A 21057-nucleotide genomic window follows, 5' to 3' on the forward strand; every position below is an offset into this window, starting at 1 on the left:
CCGGAGCCCCATATTTCAGCGTGAGCAGCTGGGAGCTGTGGGGCACGGACTCATGGGTAATCTGACTGACATGTGCCCTTTGTGTGCCACTATGCATGATCAGGGCAGCCAGGGGGAGGAGTCTGCTGCCTCCCCTCGAGAACTCCTCATCCACATGTATGAGTGCCTCCCTATCCTACGTGAGATAAACTACCATCCATGACCATGCTCTGTTCAGGACCGGGCATTCAAACCACCTGGAGACCACTTTTATGGCAGCATTCCTGTGTTAGAGTGCATATGACAGGTTTTAATGCTTCTTGGTTTGGTAAGATAGTACATTTAGAAAATATAGTTAATATAGTTTTACATCAGTTAAGTAGCAGTTTGCGGGGAAGAAAAGTTGAGAAGCAAATTACAAAAATACAGGAAATAGTTCTGAAAGTTCTGAAACGGAATATCTCTACAACAAAAATAATAAACAGAGACAATTTTCACACAAAGAAGGCATCTTTTCAACCGATTAGACATTCATTTAACAACTTCAGGTGTGTTAATCTGATCATAACTATTGTGTACTTTAGGGTTCTTTCACACTTGCAACCTTTGATCTGGACATTTGGACTTTTTAGTTTGGTTTGTTCCAAAGTCCAGGTGTGAATGGTCTTGCGGACCGTGGTCCAGACCAAACAGCTGGTCTTTTGGTCCGGGGAAATTGGTAGCCTCATTCTGGACTAAGGTCTGCTCCAGTGCAGTGTGAATCCGAAGGGTAGGACTTTACACAGAATTTAGGAAGTGACACACACACAGACGAGTGAGTGGGAGGAAGATGGAGCTCAAACGTGAGGAGAAAAAGGAGAGAGACAGTGCCACAGAAAGTCCAATAGTTCGGATTTGAGGGAGGTAGTGTGAAAGCTCCAGCCCTCTGCTCTCTCTCTGACTTCACCCCTGCTCTCTAGCACACTGAGCGCCCCCTGTCTGTGAACTGCAGCCTCACATACTCCAGACAACAGTCTTAAAAGTTGTCCACATGCCTAGACATAAGTATTATGTTGCTTTTATGAAGAAGTCAGCTGATCGTGAATAAGAGATGGATTATCAAAAAATAAAAACTGACTTAAAGCTTACATGGTGTATGTATCTGTATGGACTCTAAACCATTCCCACAGTCTTTCATTTAAGGCTATGTGCTTTTAAAGTGCACAGATGGAGTGGAAGCTGTGACAGGCAGACACACATGAGTGAGCGAAAGACAGGAGAGAGAGGCAGCGAAATTCTTTATAGTAGCGTACAGTAGCATTTAAAACCACTTTTCAATTCAATTAAATTTATTTTTGTAAAGCCTTGTCGTAAAGCCAGGTAATTGGGACCAAATAGTGCAGTTCTCGGGAAAGGTTAACAGTGTTTATTTACAAAATGTGAAATACAGTTCAAAAACGTGGGTAGATCTGTCGGGGAGCAGGAGGCTGGGTGCGGGTGGTGCAATGGGGCTGACGAGGCGGACAGAACCGGGACGGGGAGCAGAGCGTGAGCCGGGGTCAGGGAACGGGGAGTGCTGAGGCGGAGACAGGGCAAACAGAGCCAAGACAGAGAGCAGGGTGCGGAGCAGGGTCCAGAGACGTGAGATGCCGGGAACAAGATGAGACAAGACCAGGACAGGAACGAAGCCAGGAGCGCAGGAGCCGGGAGGAACCAGGGAACGGGATGTTGACATGCGGACCATCTGGCCCCGTGAGCAGGATGTAGACACGCAGACGATCTGGCACTGTGTGTCTGGTCCTGGCTCCTCTTACACCCGGCAAATGGTGTTGATTGCGCTGATGAGCTGCAGGTGCGCGCAGGTGGAGCCAGGAGCCCAGCCCAGCTCCGGCTCCGGCAGGTGAGGGAGGGAAGGAGCAGGACAGGAGGTAAAACAAGGACAGGAATAGTGTGGATCATGACAAGCCCAAAATCATAACAGCAGTTGCCTCTTAGGGCTGAACATGAGAATTACTTTGACCAATTGAAAGTTTGAAAATCAACAATGAAATAGAAACAGACAAGAAAATTAATCAAAAGAAAACAAGCAAATGGAGAACTGTCCCAGAACATCCTCTGTCCTTAGACCGTCCTTCTCTGCAAGAAAAAAACTCACTTTTGCAATCTGCTGTTTTCTTGGGGCAAATATTAAACCTAAAATATATGTTGACCGAAAGGGGTAGGTGCTTGACCACCACCTGGGCTCTATCTGTGCACATCCCTGAATAATGTTTAATGATTTAATAAGTAATTCTAAATAACCAATAGCTGATTTAAAACCTAGGTCAGAGTCTATTCATTGTTGGTTTTAAGTTGGCCTTGTAGGCTTAATGTATTGTTTCTCTTTTCCAGATAATCTATTTAGGCTATTAATTTATGCCTCATATCACGTCGCATTTACTTCTGACAGTCTTGTAAAAGTAGGACCACCCACTGTTGAAAAGACCAATGAGACAGAACAGACAGGCACCAACACACTAACAATAATGTGTTCACAAAAATAGGCTCGTGTATGTGGTAATACATGGTCAATGGCCCAATCACTATAACAATTGATTGAATGATCAATTGACTAATCATGACTATTTGACTATAAAAATTATTATATTTTGATAATCATTATCTGGACTTTACAGACTCTAAAACACAGACACAAAAGACCTTTTATATCCAAGACAGTAGTGCTAAAACATCTAAATGTCAAAGAATAAGATTCAGATTTTTATCAATAATATACAGAATAATAATTTGTATTTTGTAATCTGTATTTAGGAAAGTTCATTCTCCATCTTTCAACCTTTATTTGTTTGATAGCATACTTAAGGAGTCTCAATGTACAATAGGAATAATCTTTTGACTAGTGGAAAATTGAATCGCTGACTAGTTGTCTATGAAATTGAACATTTAATATTTTCATATCTAGCCCTCTGAATCTGGACAGACTGAAACTTTTGGGAGAAAATGTCAAAGTAGATGCACATGGTTTATCAGGGAGCTGGTTCTGTGGTGGTCTCTGGATGCCTGCTCTGAAACAGTCTTATCTCACTAACAGCCTCTTCAGTTGCACCTCCTTGATTTCAGTCTGCATACTGGTACACTGTGGGCCATCACCTAGTGCACTGGTTAACCCTTCTCCCTAGAAAGTTGGGATGCTGTGTGAAATGACAAAAGTGGTTAGCACTCCTGCCTCACCACAGTCAGGTCTGGGATATGATTCCCAGATGGAAAAGCCGTGTCTGTGTACACAGGTCAAACTGATGTATTTTGATGAATGGTTGAAGGTTACGCTTATATTTTACATTGGACAAATATACTGCCCAAAAGTGCTGCACGTGTTCAATAACCCTGCATACACACATGGTACAAGATTACAAAGATAGACAGTTCAATGCTAAAGCATAAATCAAATTAAAATTTAAAATAATTGCATATAGAACTGTCCAGCTCAGTTTGACTTAAATTGCATTTGACAGATTAATACATTTTTCTAATTAGGACTTGGTTTGATGGGATATAATCTGTGCTAAACATTTACTGTATCATAGTTTTACATCAGTTAAGTGGCAGTTTTTAAATGCTGATTTAACAAAATAAAGGTAATTTATTTGTATCTGTCAATAGTGTAATTTAGACTTCAGAAGCTTGGGCCCTTGGTAACAGTTGCTTGGAAAAATGCCTCTACATTTGTCGTATCAGCTGCCGGTGTCCAACCAGGAAGTAAAATTATAAAATGACTCCCTAAAACTTCGGTATTTTGTTCAGGGGCAGGACTTAACTTTATATTGCAACCTTTTCCAACCACTTTTACACAGTGATGTGCTACCAGATCTAAAAAAATAGACCTAAAATTATAACAAAATTAGTTTTATTTTACTTTCTGTTTATGCATCTGGGTACCAGTTTTCTTCCCCCAAACTCAGTTATGCCAAACAGCCACTTTATGTTACTGGTTATCCCCGCAAATGTTATTGACAGTATATTTTTTTCAAAGTCCAGTTAAGGTTGGGGTTAGGATCAGGATTATATTTAGGAGTGTTGTTGAATCTTTTTGCTCTAATTACATCTGCTAGTTATGAAATTAATTTACTTTCCATGGAAAATACAACAGAAAGCAGTTAGTTAGCTTTGACTGACATGGAACGCTAAGCCCCACCCCCAGACAAAAGGCAGAGAGTTTAGGGAGTTCCAGAGAAATTAGTAATCTATCGTGTTATATTCTATTTAAAAATGAGTGTAAAATATTTGTCTTTATCAGTGTTTTTGAAATTCCCAACAAACCAGCTGTTTAGTATCAGCCGTCTTTCATGACTGGTGTTTTACACAGTGTCCCAGCCTTCTGTTTCAGCGTTTAGGTTGGGGCTTCTTGGCTGCCATGCTGCTTTGTTAGTTTGATTGAGCTTTGCAGTCCCCGGCTGCTTTATCCATGCAAGTTACCACTGCGTTTTCATCATGTCAGCTTCTCTTTGGTCCCCCCCCCCCAAAAAAAACAGCTTAAAGGATACCAAGTGTCATTGTGTAAAGAATCCCCATACTTCACACATCAGTATAGTGCTCCATCAGGCTCCTGTGTGATTAGACATCGGAGCTACATCCGCAGGCCACATTTAGGGACTTAACTTAGCTAGTAGAGCTGTAGGCCTTTAGGCAATTAATCAGTGTCTTAGTCTACCACATTTTTCATTATTCAACTAATTATTTTATGGGCATATTAGGTTTTATGTGGACTACAGCAGAAAGGAGAGGGTTTGTAGAAGGGTTGCACAGTTAATCATTATCCATCCATTTTCCTCCTTGTCGCGGGGGCAGCGGTCCCAGACTTCCCACACCCCAGACATGTCTTCAAGCTCCTCCGGTGGGACCCCAAGGCGTTCCCAGGGCAGCCGAGAGACATAGTCCCTCCAGCATGTCCTGGGTCTTCGCCGAAACCTCCTCCCAATGGGACATGCCCAGAACATCTCCCTAGGGAGGGATCCAGGATGCTTTCTGAACAGATGCCCGAGCCACCTCAGGTGGCTCCTCTTGGTGTGTAGGAGCAGTGGCTATGCTCCGAGCTCCTCCCATGTGACCAACCTCCTCACCCAATTCCTAAGGGTGTGCTCGACCATTCTGCGGAGGAAACCCATTTCGGCCACTTGTATCCATGATTTTGTCTTTTTGGTCATTAGTCAAAGCTCATGACCATAGGTGAGGGGAGGTACGTAGATTGACCGGTAAATTGAGAGCTTTGCCTTTTGGCTCAGCTCCTTCTTTACCACTACAGACCAATACAGTGAGCGCATCACTGTAGATGCAGCACCGATCTCACACTCACATACTCCATCCTTCCCTCAGTCGTGAACAAGACCCCGAGATACTTGAACTCCTCTATTTGAGGCAAGTACTCACCACCCATCCAGAGAGGGCAAGCCACCTTTTTCCAGTAGAGAACCAACTCAGATTTGGAGGACCTGATTCTCATCCCAGCCACTTCACACTCAGCTGCAAACCGCCCCAGTGCCTGCTGGTCCTGGCTCGAAGAAGCAATCAGGACAACATCATCTGCAAACAGCAGAGATGAGATTCTGTGGTTCCCGAACCAGACCCCCTCCGGCTCCTGGCTGTGCCTAGAAATTCTGTCCATAAATACACATGTGGACTGGTTGGGCAAACTCCCGTGAACCCTTGAGGACCCGATGGAGAGTATTGAGATGGTCCAGTGTTCCGCGACCAGGATGAAAACCGTTCTGCTCCTCCTGAATCCGAGGTCTGACTATTGGTCAGATTCTCCTCTGCAGTTCCCTGGAATAGACCTTACTGGGAATGCTGAGGAGTGTGACTCTTGTATTAGTTTGCCCGTTCATATTTCAGTCTTTTTGTCAACTCTTCTGGACAACTTTCAACAGAATCCTCATATTAAAACATAAATTGCAAAACTAATCAAAATGCTTGTCCAAAAATTGCAATTGGATATTTCTCACAAATTGTTCACACCCTACCTTGTAGTGAGTTATGAGTTTTAACCCACCTTTTTACAGATAAATACACTGTTTACTCGCAATTGTCTGCATAAATATTTGTAATTGCGCGAATCCCTGTGAGTGGGTGAGTGCAACTTGCGTCAAATGCTTACTAGATTGAAAGCTTTTGCGAAGCGTCACACCCCTTTTGGTTGACTAAAAGTCCATACTCGGGGCATGTCTTTAGTCGACCAAGAATTACATTGGTTGACTATAGGCTTAAAGGGTCTGTGTCTGATTTTTGTTCTCCAGTCTCCACCTATTTTGATATTTTACTATTCAAAATAACCTTGACAGAGCTGGTAGTTTGTTTTCCATTATTCCTAGTAGTGTGTCACAATATCAAAAGAAGAAATAGAAGAAGAAATTAGAAGAAATAATGATAATGGAATTTTCAGTTGATACTGATAACCCCCTAATTCTTCTTACACATTGTAAATGCTGATTTATTTTGTTATTTTTCTTATTATTAACAATATGCTTCAGATAAGCCATATTTATCCATGGGTTTGATGCTTTGTGCAACTCAGAGGGAAAAATGTGGGCCCGCACCGCGTCTGCTCCTTTAACATGAAATAGATTCTAAGTGACTCAAGCTCAAACCAGCCAGTGGATGCTTCTCAATTCACAAGATCCTTCCTCCAAAGACCACTTTGTAGCAGTCCTTTGGAGTCTGCCAAAGCAGAGCCTGCTCATAGAGTCTAGGGCATATCAGGCTCCGGAGGGAGAGACTGAACGTGACCATATCAAACCCGATAGAACTTGTTTTTAATAGGGGTTGGAGCATGGGGAGTGCAAGTGGCTGAGTTAGTGTATTTTGGGTTTGTAATTATCGGATTAAATCATCCATGAACAATTGTATTATCAAAATGATCGGTGTGATGTCATAATTGCCATTATGGGCTGAAAATTATCGTGACCAATATTATCGTGCATCCCTAATAAGGAATATACTCAATACTGATTCCAATACCACAGTGATAATAAAAACACCCTTTATTTAGATAAAACATTAAGCATTAAATAATAGTGCTTTCTTTTATATTACCATGTGGCCTTATATCTGTGCAATCCCTCAGTCGTCCAAGTAGGTTCCACAGTGGTCCATGGTCATAAACAAGTCTATGTCATTCTGATACAGCTCAAGGTAATTTTTAAGCTATTCGGGACAGGTCAATTTCTGTCCAGTGAATGTGACCTTTTAGCATCGAATTTGTTCAAATGAGTATCTAGTTTTGATACTAGTTTTAGTTTAAAATCTGGTATAGGCCTTTTAACATTCAGTACGTAATGAACAAGTGGCCACCTGTTTTCCCTTTTGCCTGTTGTATATGCCTGATGAGTATGAATTGTGTGGATGGAGTAAGTGTGTCCCTGTGTGCTCTTTCAGCTGCAGTTTGATCAGTGGAATTTTCCCCAAACGAGCCAGCACCAGTCCTGTCTGCATCGTGCCCATCTTCAATGTAAACATTATGCTTCACAAATGGTCCTCACGCTATACTCACATTCTGAAGGACTATACAACTTGGACTATGAATAAAACACTAATATCATAGTGTTTTTGATAGTCTCAATTCAAAATGTGAATAAGATGAGGGAAATCCTAATGATGACTGACACAAACCTCTTGTTTGGGTATTCATGGGTTCAGTTAAACAGAGACATTTTGAGGATGGTTGACCATTCAAAAAATATATATTTAGGCCCGAGCCCCTACAGGGCGTAGGGCCTATTGGTTCCGCAACGATGAGTGCGAAGCACTCATCGTTGCAGACTGTCTTCACGAAGTTGCGCTCGAAGCGCGCAACTTCGTGGCAGCACCGCGACCTTGCACAGACTCCTGTGTCCTAGCAACCCATGCCGTAGGCATGGGTTTGCATATTTGTTGTTGCTAGCATGTCAGCGTCAACATCGAGTCAATGGGCGAAGCCCATTGACTCGATGTTGACGCTGACATGCGTTAACAGGAGTCAATAGGAGGAGTCGTCCATCGCCCCCTGCACAGACTCCTGTGTCCTAGCAACCCATGCCGTAGGCATGGGACATGCATATTTGTTCTTGCTAGCATGTCAGCGTCAACATTGAGTCAATGGGCGAAGCCCATTGACTCAATGTTGATGCTGACGCAGCGCGAAGCGCTAATGTATCCAAACACACTCCTGACATCGAGCCCTATCCAAGGCCCCATGCCGCAGGCATGGGCCATACTTGTTACTGCTAAAATGAATGGAAGTCAATGGGAGGTCAATGGCGGACCCCGACGTCATGGCGAATGACGAGCGCGTCAGCGCTCGTCATTCGCCATTGACCCCACAGTGACGTGGGGAAGGTCAAGAGCTTTCAAAAAACGTATAATATGTCATTCTAATGTTTTCGGATATATTGTTTTTGCTAAAAATATTATTATTTAGGCCCGAGCCCCTACAGGGCGTAGGGCCTATTGCTTCCGCAACGATGAGTGCGAAGCACTCATCGTTGCAAACTGTCTTCACGAAGTTGCGCGCGAAGCGCGCAACTTCGTGGCAGCACCGCGACCTTGCACAGACTCCTGTGTCCTAGCAACCCATGCCGTAGGCATGGGACATGCATATTTGTTCTTGCTAGCATGTCAGCGTCAACATTGAGTCAATGGGCGAAGCCCATTGACTCAATGTTGACGCTGACGCAGCGCGAAGCGCTCATGTCCCCAAACACACTCCTGGCATCGAGCCCTATCCAAGCCCCCATGCCGCAGGCATGGGCCATACTTATAACTGCTAAAATGAATGGAAGTCAATGGGAGGTCAATGGCGGAGCCCGACGTCATGGCGAATGACGGGCGCGTCAGCGCCCGTAATTCGCCAATGACCCCACGGCGACGTGGGGAAGGTCCAGAGCTTTCAAAAAACGTATAATATGTCATTCTAATGTTTTCGGATATATTGTTTTTGCTAAAAATATTATTATTTTTATTATTATTATTATTATTTTTATTTCTTCTTCTGCTCTTTGAGCAGTAATTTGACCCCCTGAACATTTTCAAAAACTCACCAAATTTTGCCCATTATTCAGGTCTGGTGAAAAATTTATTTTTTTATGTGGTGCGTCATTGGGCATAAAAAAATGGCGCGACAGCGCCCCCTGCAAAAGTCAAATTTTTGACGTCAATGGGAGATGTCAACATCAACTTTTTCATACAGCCACCAAATTCGGTACATGCATTCATCAAGTGATGCCAAACAAAAAAGATTATTATGGCCACGCCCCCTGACGCACCGGAAGTCGGCCATCTTGGATTGAAAATTCCAAAATGCAAAGTCAGCGTTTTTGCTGACGTCGCATTTTCGTCAACTCCTCTGAAGGCACTTCACCTGCAGGGCTGAAAATCACTGTACATCATCTAGACAAGTGGGGCATCAAAAGTTATCCAATTTATGATGATCCCTTTTACGGTTTCCGTGCGGCGAAGCCGCAAAATTCCATCGGAATTTTTGCAATTTTCAAATTTCAAAATTTGCTCCCATTTGCGCATACAAAGTCCGATTTGGCTCAAATTCGAATCAGTTGTAAAACTTTCGGGCCTAAAGCTACTCATTATCACAGAAAGTAAATTGGCGCGATAGCGCCCCCTACAGAACATCTAATAAATTTGTATGGAAGGCCAAAAATTTAGTTTTCCCAAATGTTACCAAATTTGACACAAAATTCCATTGGGTCATCCCAATCAATAAAGTCAATCAGACCTATGTTGTTTTATGCACCGTGTTGCCATGGCGATGCGCCAAACTGCCAATGTTATCCTAATGGGAATCCTCCCAATTTTTCCCATTCATGGGAAAAATATTAGTTTCATGGAATAATGTGAAATTTGGCACCATGACTCGTCATGTCATCCTGATCAAAAAAGTCAATCAGACCCATGTCATATTTTTCACTGGGTTGCCATGGCGATGCGCGAAAGCGCCCATGTTATCCTAATGGGGAAATTTGCAAATTTTCGTACATTTCAAAGTCTTATAACAACATATTACCGTCAACGACGAACACAAAATTTGGCACAGTGATTCTTCAGGTCGTCCCCATCAAAAAAGTCCAAGGTGCCAACTTTGTATTTTGCACGGTGTTGCCATAGCGATGCCTGGAAAACCCATGTTTTTGCATTTTGTGCATCAGCACTTCCAATGTGTTTTGACTTGTTTGGTGACAAGTGCAGCCCAAAGCCACAATAAAAAAGGGACAAGTGGCGCGTTAGCGCCACCCACAGGGAGTGCCGGGTCGGCCGAGTGCGAAGCACGGCCCGCGAGGGCCGTTCGATGCCGCTTGCGGCTTTAATTTTATTATTATTTTTTTTATTCTTCTGCTCTTTGAGCAGTAATTTGACCCCCTGAACATTTTCAAAAACTCACCAAATTTTGCCCAAAATTCAGGTCTGGCGAAAAATTAATTTTTTTATGTGGTGCATCATTGGGCATAAAAAAATGGCGCGACAGCGCCCCCTGCAAAAGTCAAAATACATTGCGTCAATGGGAGACGTCGCGACGTCAAGTTTGGCGTAGAGCCACGAAATTCGGTACACACATTCTTCAAGTGATGCCAAACAAAAAATATTATTATAGCCACGCCCTCTGACGCATCCGAAGTCGGCCATCTTGGATTGAAAATTCCAAAATGCAAAGTCAGCGTTTTCGCTGACGTCACATTTTCGTCAACTCCTCTGAAGGCGCTTCACCTTCAGGGCTGAAATTCACTGTACATCATCTAGACAACTGGGGCATCAAAAGTTATCCAATTTATGATGATCCCTATTATGGTTTCCGTGCAGCGAAGCCGCAAAATTCCATCGGAATTTTTGCAATTTTCAAAAGTCAAAATTTGCTCCTGTTTACGCATGCAAAGTCTGATATTGCTCAAATTCAAATCAGTTGTAAAACTTTCCGGCCTAAAGCCACTGATTATGACAGAAACTAAATTGGCGCGATAGCGCCCCCTACAGAACATCTAATATATTTGTATGGAGGTCCGAAAATTTAGTTTTCCCAAATGTTACCAAATTTGACACAAAATTCCATTGGGTCATCCCAATCAATAAAGCCAATCAGACCTATGTCGTCTTTTGCACCGTGTTGCCATGGCGATGCGCCAAACTGCCAATGTTATCCTAATGGGAAATCTCCAAATTTTTCCCATTCATGGGAAAAATATTAGTTTCATGGAATAATGTGAAATTTGGCACCATGACTCTTCATGTCATCCTGATCAAAAAACTCAATCAGACCCATGTCATATTTTTTACTGGGTTGCCATGGCGATGCGCGAAAGCGCCCATGTTATCGTAATGGGAAAATTTCCAAATTTTCCTACATTTTAAAGTCTTATAACGACATATTACCGTCAACGACGAACACAAAATTTGGCACAGTGATTCTTCAGGTCGTCCCCGACAAAAAAGTCCGAGGGGCCAAGTTTGTATTTTGCACGGTGTTGCCATGGCGATGCCTGGAAAACCCATGTTTTTGCATTTTGTGCATCAGCACTTCAAATGTGTTTTTTGACTTGTTTGGTGACAAGTGCAGCCCAAAGCCCCAATAAAAAAGGGACAAGTGGCGCGTTAGCGCCACCCACAGGGAGTGCGGGGCCGGCCTAGTGCGAAGCACGGCCCGCGAGGGCCGTTCGATGCCGCTTGCGGCTTTAATTTGAATTGTTACCTGTTATGGCACCAGTCCTAATTTCTCCTTGTTCTAGACCCATGGATACAGTGTTTGCTCCCTTTTTGTTGTGTCATAAAATACTGACTTAATGCTTTTACAGTGCAACAGGAGGCATAGACCCGCACACAGTGGGCTTACGCTTTGCTCAGCTCCTCCTGTGCTTCTCTCTCCTTTCATCCTGAACAATTCCTAATAATTGCTAATACACTTTTTATTGACAATACAGATAGTACACTTCAGTTTGTTTAGTTAGTTAAAACCATAATAAGTGTAAAACCACAATTTGGAAAATTTTCTGTGGCGATAAGTTCTAGTTCTGTGGCTTCTCCATGGAGATAAGCAAGTGGCGTGCCCTTGAAGAGGCCAAATTAGTCAGATCAGTGGAAGGGCAAGCCTGCTCATAGTAAGGAGGTATGTTTTTCAAGGTATTTTAGAGACAGTTTAATTTAGATGACAAAACTTACATTCACAAGAGAAATAAGAAGCTTGATTGCAGACAAAAATACCCTTAACCCTTATGAAACGCAAATTTATGAACATTTAAAAAACTTACAACGAGAAAACACACACAAGTTGAAAATGAGTGCCTGTGCCCCGCCCCTCTTTAAAACAGGTTAACCTCTCCCCTCCTCTCTGACTGCCCTCTTTAAACTGCTCCTCTCTCACTCTGTGCTTGTCCTGTGGCTCAGATTGTGTCCAGCTTCAAGGCCACCACCTCACGTGCCGTCTGCCAGTTGCTAAGGGAGTTTGTGGGGCACCGAGATGGCATCTGGGACGTCAGCATCACCAAAACACAACCCGTTGTTATGGGAACAGCCTCTGCAGGTAGGTATTGGGCAGAGATGTGTCATACTCAGGCATATTTACCCCATAACATTTACTTTCTGGCAAATGATAGGGCAGTTACATTATTCCCCTCTTACCCAATTTTGATAAGAGATAGCCACAAGGTGGGTATTGCCAGCTGTTGGATATGGAACTGGAATGGCTGAAAGGAAAGGTTTCTTTGAGTGAGCAGGCTGGTGGTCTGGACCAGGAATTACTGGCTGAAGTCATGGCTCCTCAGTACTGGCAAAGAGTGCAAGCAGGTCTTGAGGGTCTGGAAGGCAGACTTGCCATCCTCGGACCAGGCGACAGTGTTTGTCTTGTCCTTCGTTATCAGAGCTGTCAGATGAGAGGCAAAGATGGTGATCTATGGGACAAATCTCTTGTATCTGCCAACTAGGCCCCTTGGATGTGAAATATTTGAGGCAAAGCAATAACATCTCCATGGAGACAAGCAGGTGACGGGCCCTCTTACCAGAAAAGTTACATTTGCACCATTAAAATTAGGGCTGGCAAAATGATTGTGGTAGTTAATATGTTAGTAGTAACATGTTACTAAAACGCCTTATCCCAACATACATAATAAAAAACATAACACAGAAAAAAATACATCAGTGATCCTGTCAGATCTGAGTGCCGCCTTTGACACTGTGTTTCATGGGATCCTCTTACAGAGACTAGAGGACTGGGTGGGCGTCTCTGGTACTGCACTAGACAGGGAGTACTTTGTTGAAATTGGAAAATGTGTCTCAGTTAAAATGTCCGTGGCCTGTGGGGTGCCCCAAGGGTCAGTTGTGGGATTGCAATAATGTGTCCTACCACAAATATGCAGATGACACTCAGATCTATGGATGTGACGATATATGATAATATCGTTAATCACAATAAACCCACAAGTAAGGCCTCTGTCATAGCAATGACACTTGTTAGCTTCTGTGCCTATTAGGCAGCACAGTTATCCCTATCTGAACTATATTCTGCTAGATATCAACAATAAACAAAGTCTGATCCATAACTCTGCACAGGAACGTGCCAGAGCATGCCTCACCCATGCGCACAGATGAGATGGTAATGAGTGCACATCTTATACTTTTACCTACAATAATGCAAACTGCAGAATAAAACTGTGCCTTTCAAACAATAGACAAATAAAGTCTAATTACTACAGCTGAACACAAATGTGCCAGAGCGCATGGTTTGAATGCGCACTATGTGCACAGAAGCAAGGACAACGATTAAACATGATATATTTTACCTACAATTATGTCAATCAGCAGATTAAACCACGCTTAGCTTTCAAGAACAGCATCCAATCCATTAAAAATAAGATCCTCTACTCCTGAGTCCAAACGCCATTTTCACTCTTTGCCGTGAACCGCTCCGGGTCCAGAATGCCTCTAATATAACTTGTACAAACATCCACAGTGTCCTCGATCACGTACTTCCTTTGTTTTGTCCGTTTCATCATGTTTAGAATGCAAAACAACAGTGCGTAAAATGCACACACATTGTATCCACTCAGCTTTGTTTATGCACTCGTCATGCTCCGTCTGTTTACGGAAAAGCCTGGCATGCCATACATCGTCGTATACCACTGCTCATTGGCTAAACGTGTGTAATGCAATTGGTTGATTTTACAAGAGCATAAGTCATCTGTAGCACTGATTCACTGTCTGGGGCTCCAGTAACCCACAACCTCCACCTTATTGGCCAAGATTGGTGTCAGTCAGAAGCTAACACGTTTGTTTAGCACGGAGGAATAAAGCTGGTGCTGTCAGAAGTTTATTATGCCTGAAATTGACAAAAGAAATGCAAAAAAGTGACGGAGCAGTTTTCATGTTTGGAATACTTTCCTGCAGCAGATTGGGCATGAAGGATCTAACTTATTTTGTGGACATGACCAACTTTTTGGGAATATGTTGATGTTTGACAGAACCAAAGCCCTCAAAGGTAAGTGAAGTCCAAATTTTTGGCTTTTCTGTAAAAACGCCTTTTCTGTCAGCACTGTGGTAAAAATGGTTTGCATATTTGGAAAGACGAGCGCCGTAGCTTTCATTTGATGTGTAGATTGGTTGTGTGGGTGACGCAGAAGTATATGTACTTTCCTGTAGAGTTGTAAAGTAGGAGCGACGGCTGTCGGAGCATTAGTAAGTTAATAATTATCATGATAATATCGTAAATCGCGATTATTTTGGTCACAGTAATCGTGAGTCTAAATTTTTTTATCGTCCCATCCCTACTCAGATCTATGTCTCACTGCAGCAGGTGAATATGGACCAGTGGATTCACTCTGCCACTGCATCCAACAGATCAGTGTGTGGATGCAAAACAACTTTCTCCAGCTAAACTCAGACAAGACTGAAGTCATCATCTTTGGCCCACAGAAACATAGAGAAAGTGTCAGCAGTCACTTCCAGTCTCTCTCTCTAAAACCTTCAAATCAGGCTAGAAATCTAACAGCTGCGGTACATCCAAAACGCTGCTGCTTGGGTCTTGACCAGAACTACAAAGTATGAGCACATAAGTCGAGTGCTCAGGTCTCTGCACTGGCTTCCTGTGGCTCAGAGAAGAAGTCTTTCCATGGCCTAGCACATAGCACATCTCCGACATGTTAGTGCCATATGAACCATCTTGCCCAGAGTCAGGACTAAACATGGGGAATCAGTGTTTCAGTTTTATGCAGCTAAAATCTGGAACAGTCTTCCCAAAGATGTGAGACAGGCCTCTACTTTGACAATGTTTAAATTCAGACTCAAAACAGTTTTGTTTAGCTGTGCATATGAGTGAAAGGGTTTTTTTCTCTCTGCACTTTTCTCTTGTAATGTTAATTTTATGCTGACTATTGGTGATTATTTATGTTTTGATTTGTTGTATTGTGATATTAATGCATTTCTTATTTTGTAAAGCATTTTGAATTACTTTGTGTATGTATTGTGCTATACAAATGAACTTGCCTTGCCTTGCCACATAGCAACAGACGTTTACACATTACCATGGCAGCCATGCTGTCATAATTACCCTTCTCCTAATGGGGTGTTGTGACCTCTCTGCCTCTATACTGGCATTGCACACCTGGTTGCTAGGATGTTACTCATTCCTCTCTCTGAGGTAGTAGTTGCAATTTGAGATCTTTGTGCTATTCCTCAGACCACACTGCCATGCTGTGGAGCATTGAGACAGGGAAGAGCCTGTTGAAGTATCTGGGCCATCAGGGGTCAGGTGTGTGCTGCAGACATATTCAGCGCTTTAAACATGAGAACATGTCTTCACCTATCACCTGTGTTTGTGTTCCACAGTCAACTCCATCAAGTTCCACCCCACGGAGCAGTTGGCCGTCACAGGTATGGGCCACCAAAACTGTTCAAATAAGCCACTAAAGCACTGAACAATACGATATTATAATACTGGGATTGAAGCACCTACCTGTAGGGGTCACAGCTGATTATAGATTTGGAGACAAGGGTGTTGGGCTGTGTCCAAATGTTCACACTATTCTCTGCTTAGGGAATATTTAGGGGTCACGCCATTTATAGTGGGTCCAAATGTCCAGCTATTGAAAAAGTAGCACACTCCAAATTTCCCACAATACACCTTAAAAACTAGTGGGCACCGGTGGTCACTAGACTGGTCAATATAGACCACAATACATTGCAAGAGCTGGAAAAACAACAGTAAACAGCGAAAGGTCTTTAACTGGACACAACACAACTGAATGAAAGCAGATAGAAGTGCTGGTCTATTGCACTACTGACCCCTGATTATGAACAAAACAACTCTTAAAAAAAAACTATTGGTGTGTAAAGTTGCCAGCATTACCTTAAAGCAGCAAGAACTTCCAGATCTCAAAAACAAAAATCTGTTAAATTTAGTCAGTTTACGTGGGATCCAGCCAGAAAAACTTTTATGGTTATTATTAGTCCATAAATATTTGTGAGTCACTCCAAACTTAGTTTTTACAGTTAGTGGACTTTTTTCATCCAGACGCCACAGATATGTGACCCAAAAGTAGAGAGTGCACTATATAGTACACTAAAGAATGCAGGGCTATGTTGTGAATGAGGGGTTAGGGGCTGGGGTGGACATTTGGACACTGCAGTAGTTTTAACTGAGTCATTGGCAGACAAATGCACAATATTAACCTTATGTTGTAGCAACAGCCGCTATAACTACTGGCACTTTTTTTTTTTCATTAGGCACATGTTTTATAATGCAAAATCAACCCCCTTGTGCCTGTTGTGTTTCAGCCTCTGGAGACCAAACAGCTCACATATGGAGGTTCATGGTGCAACTGCCCACACCTCAACCGGTCACAGACACCACTGTAAGGAGCCGCTCTGAACTAGCATGTACACACAACTGTAAGGAGCCGCTCTGAACTAGCATGTACACACAACTGTAAGGAGCCGCTCTGAACTAGCATGTAAACACAACTGTAAGGAGCCGCTCTGAACTAGCATGTAAACACAACTGTAAGGAGCCGCACTGAGCTAGCATGTATAGAGGTGTGATGGAAATGTTTGTGTATCATGATATGAAGAAAATATTTTTATCATATGTCTTTGTGTAAATGCATTTGATCTGTGTCAGTTTGTCAGACCCAGAGCAGACATTAACATGTTTGAAGGCTCTGTCCCATCCCACAGGAAACTCTGTTGTTCTACCTGTAAGTGTAAAAGCTGATTAACTCATGGGAGTGAAACAAGTCACTCTGGTTTGATATGTATGTAGCTTTGTAATTCTGGAATAAATACTTAGACCTTAGATGCTCAAGGGAGATACTCTGGAAGAGACTCAGTGAAGGCTCAGAAGGACTTGCTTGGGATGCAGGAAGACTATCAGGCCAGGGCAGGTGTGGGTCCTGTTCTGTCCATATCTGCTGTAACAAAGAATCAACTATTTTGCATTTTATAACTCATCAGGCTTTGCAAATAGGTTATTATTCATCAAAAGATGTATTATTTTTCAACAATAATGGTGTTAGAAAAGTGGGATCCACGAGTGGTCGTCCAGAATACAAGATGGAATTTTTTCTTCTTTTGTTTTCTGTCCTGATGCATGGAGCTTTTGAAGAACAACATGGATGGACATTGGCTTCTGTCCTGGAAATCAAAGTTTTCAAAACTTGCCAAATAGCCTTAGCTCTGTTCCTATACATTTTTTATTGATCTGACAGAAGCTAAAATTCCCATATTTTAATTACTTGATTGATATTTTTCAATCTCTTTGACTTCAAAATGTCACGTGTACCTTCATGCTGTTCTAACAACGTTCTGATAATACAATACCAACAACAATGACCCTCCTCCACCCCTAATTTCCTCACTTTTGAGACAATTGATAGACCACTCATTCTTTTAAGCCACTGAAACTAAGCGATATGGAGATATCAGAATTCAGTACATTCAGTTCAAAAATGTTCATGCATCAAAAAACAAATTATGTGAGACGGAAATGAAAAAGAGAGATGCACAAGCCCCTTCTCTTTGAAGACGCAACTGAAATGTGTGAATTCAAATTGCCCCACTCACAGAGTTCTTTGTCTCAACAATTGACTGTTCTTAAGCTATAGATCCAGATCTGAACGATCCCCTTCTAACCTGTCTATCTGATCCTTCACCAAATAACTCTACAACACAGGACAAAAATGGACACGTGCAGATACAGATGGAAACAAGCAACTTCTCACAACTACACCACCCCGATCACAACAGGACTCTTACCCCACTGCTCACACACTGCACCGTCAAAGAAGACACAATGTACACTATGCCAATGGTTGAAGTCTGGTTCACAAGGTCCAACAGTAGTGTTCCATCTATGGATTTCTTTTATAAATATGTGCAGTGTCTAAAAAGTTGCAAAATCCTACAGCATCAGATCAGACTTTTGCTAAAGAACTTATCACCTTTTGTCAAGATTTCAAACCTGGTATGAGTAAATTAAGGAGAGCGTTTATCATGAAAATTAAACTTACTGAATGGTACAAAATAGCAGTTCAAACCTGACTCCAATGCTTTGTATAGAGAAGCTGTGAACAACATCTACACTGCTATCACAAAATCCTTTCCTGCCTCTATCGATACTGACAAAATCCAATCCTGCAAACAGACACTGAGGACCCTGAAGAGTTTCTCACACATTAAACAGGTTTAACACTCACAGTGGATTTACAAGACCCAATCACTTAGGTGTAACTCGTGATGTTTTGGAAACATACTTGTGTAACTATTTCATCAATAGACAAAAAACAGACATTTCTTCAGCTGTGAAGAAAACTTGCAAATGGATTATTATCCATCAAAAAGAGTTATTTTTTCACAATTATTCTTGTGAAAAAATAGTAACACGTTTGAGCTGTTTGCAACGCCTGGTGAGTTATGAAATGCAAAAAAAACACACTGTATGTATATTTTACATTAGAGATTTGGCCTGTAACATATTCTCATGAGGCTCATTGTACAAATTGTTTTCCAAATGCATTAATTAAATTAATAATTAATTTATTAAATATCAGTTAAATAAAAACAGCAGAAAAACTAATTCAGTTTTATCAAGTCCCAAAAGATCAACAACTTGTTGTCACATTCGGCGGGCCGAATTAATATGACCAAAGGGCCGTGTGTGGCCCCCGGGCCGTAATTTGCCCATGTCTGATTAAAGCTCTGAGTATTTATACCAGAATTACAAAATTACAAAGCTACACACACATATCAAAGTAGTGTGACTTTTGTTTGAAACCCATGAGTTAACCAGCTTTTACACTTAGACAGGTAGAACAACATAGAGTTTCCTGTGGGATGGGACTGAGCCTTCACACATGTTAATGTCTGCTCTGAGCCTGCAGACTGACACAGATCAAATGGCATGAATATTTTGTTCAAAATATGATACACATACATTTCCATCACAGTACACTGACGCCATCGTAAGTGACAATAACAGATGTTTTGTTTTTCAGCAGACATCTTGTGAGGAGGATGTGGAATGCTCAGACAAAGATGAGGTTGATGTGGAGGGGGAGGGGCCAAATGAGTGCCCATGTGTGCGTGTGCCCACCACTACACTTCGCAGTCACCAGGGCGTTGTCATAGCAGCAGACTGGCTGGTCGGGGGCAGGCAGGTGGTCACTGCGTCCTGGGACAGAGCAGCCAACCTGTATGACGTGGAGACCTCTGAGCTGGTGCACTCGCTCACCGGTATGACACAGGCAGGCCACTAGTGCAAGTTCAGTGAGAACTAAAACTGTGAACTAAATGTTTTTGCTCAAGTATACCTTGAAAGACATATGCTTTGTGTTGTTGTGCCTATTCAAAACCTGACTGGCAACTTGGCCTGGTAACGATTCCTGATCGTCTGCATGGATATAAATGTTTCCGGATTGTCTCCTATCAAGTGCAACAGAAAACAGACAGACACAAGCTGCTTTTACACCAAAACAGCCTTAGAGCTTTACAACAAGCCCTGCCACAGCTCTCTACAAAGTGTACAGTGCACATCACCTGTGACGTGAGATGCACATTTCACATAACATATATCTCATATCTTTTCTCAGATCTTCAAGAGATAGCGTACCACACCTTCAATGCATGCTCAGGCCCACAGCACAGATCTTACTTGTGTTGTAATGTAATATGTTTAGGTCATGACCAGGAGCTGACCCACTGCTGCACCCATCCCACCCAGCGCCTGGTGGTGACAGCCTCCCGTGACACCACCTTCAGGCTGTGGGACTTCAGAGACCCCTCCATCCATTCGGTCAACGTCTTCCAGGGACACACCGAGTAAGTCCACACGACCTTCTACACGAATGGTGTATTTTGGTGGAGGGGGTTGATGACAAAATATCAGATAGGACAGGTCCTGTATAACACTACAGGTAATTTTATTATTATTTTTATTGTTTTTGTCCACATGTTTACCATATTAACCTTGTGACTTTAAGTCATTTCAAATGACAGCAAATGCACATGTGTTGTTTTGATAATGCATGTTTTAATTAGGCCTGTCACGATACTCACTGTATCGACTTATCATTCAATATATGCTAGATGAACAATATTTTTTCACGCTCAGTATTTATCATGTGTACCTTTTCTTTGCACTAGTGGGGAAATCTTTCTAAATTTTATATAGTATTAGGTCTTTATGATGACATTTGAGTTGTCGATGATCCAATAATCAACTTACATGGCACATTACAAATACTAAAACTAACTACTTTAGTATGTCATTACTCTGTTTATATATTGCTGGTGACATTATGTTCAAAATGATTCACTTAGAAAAGGGTTTACTGCGATTATCCTGTTTTAAGCTTTTTGTGAAAGTGGTATAAATTCATTTCAATATGTGTTTCAGTATTGTTTTTCAGAATCAAATATCGTGCTTCAAAATTTGTTATTGTGACAGGCCTAATTTTAATACTATACTGAAGAAAATAAAGTCACCTTTGTTGTGCAGGTAGAGAAGACATTAAACCAGTTTTTGTTTCACTTGTAATAACAGAGATATTAACCATCAACCAACCTCAACACAACACAAAATGTAATACT

General features: G+C 42.1%; 1 protein-coding gene across 2 annotated transcripts in view; it reads left to right on the forward strand.

Annotated features, from left to right (window-relative positions):
* LOC117385700 (WD repeat-containing protein 37) overlaps positions 1 to 21057 on the forward strand; it is a 37314-nt gene that overhangs the window by 8966 nt on the left and 7291 nt on the right. The window contains exons 6-11 of one of the 2 annotated variants that reach the window (XM_033983011.2): positions 12370 to 12505; positions 15653 to 15724; positions 15802 to 15846; positions 16750 to 16826; positions 19464 to 19701; positions 20145 to 20286. In XM_033983011.2, coding sequence (XP_033838902.1) covers positions 12370 to 12505; positions 15653 to 15724; positions 15802 to 15846; positions 16750 to 16826; positions 19464 to 19701; positions 20145 to 20286 — 710 coding nt within the window. The remainder of the gene's footprint in view (positions 1 to 12369; positions 12506 to 15652; positions 15725 to 15801; positions 15847 to 16749; positions 16827 to 19463; positions 19702 to 20144; positions 20287 to 21057) is intronic. The other variant, XM_055228533.1, reaches the window with a different exon arrangement.

Source organism: Periophthalmus magnuspinnatus, chromosome 17 (genome assembly GCF_009829125.3).
Source record: "Periophthalmus magnuspinnatus isolate fPerMag1 chromosome 17, fPerMag1.2.pri, whole genome shotgun sequence".
Classification (NCBI taxonomy): domain Eukaryota; kingdom Metazoa; phylum Chordata; class Actinopteri; order Gobiiformes; family Gobiidae; genus Periophthalmus; species Periophthalmus magnuspinnatus.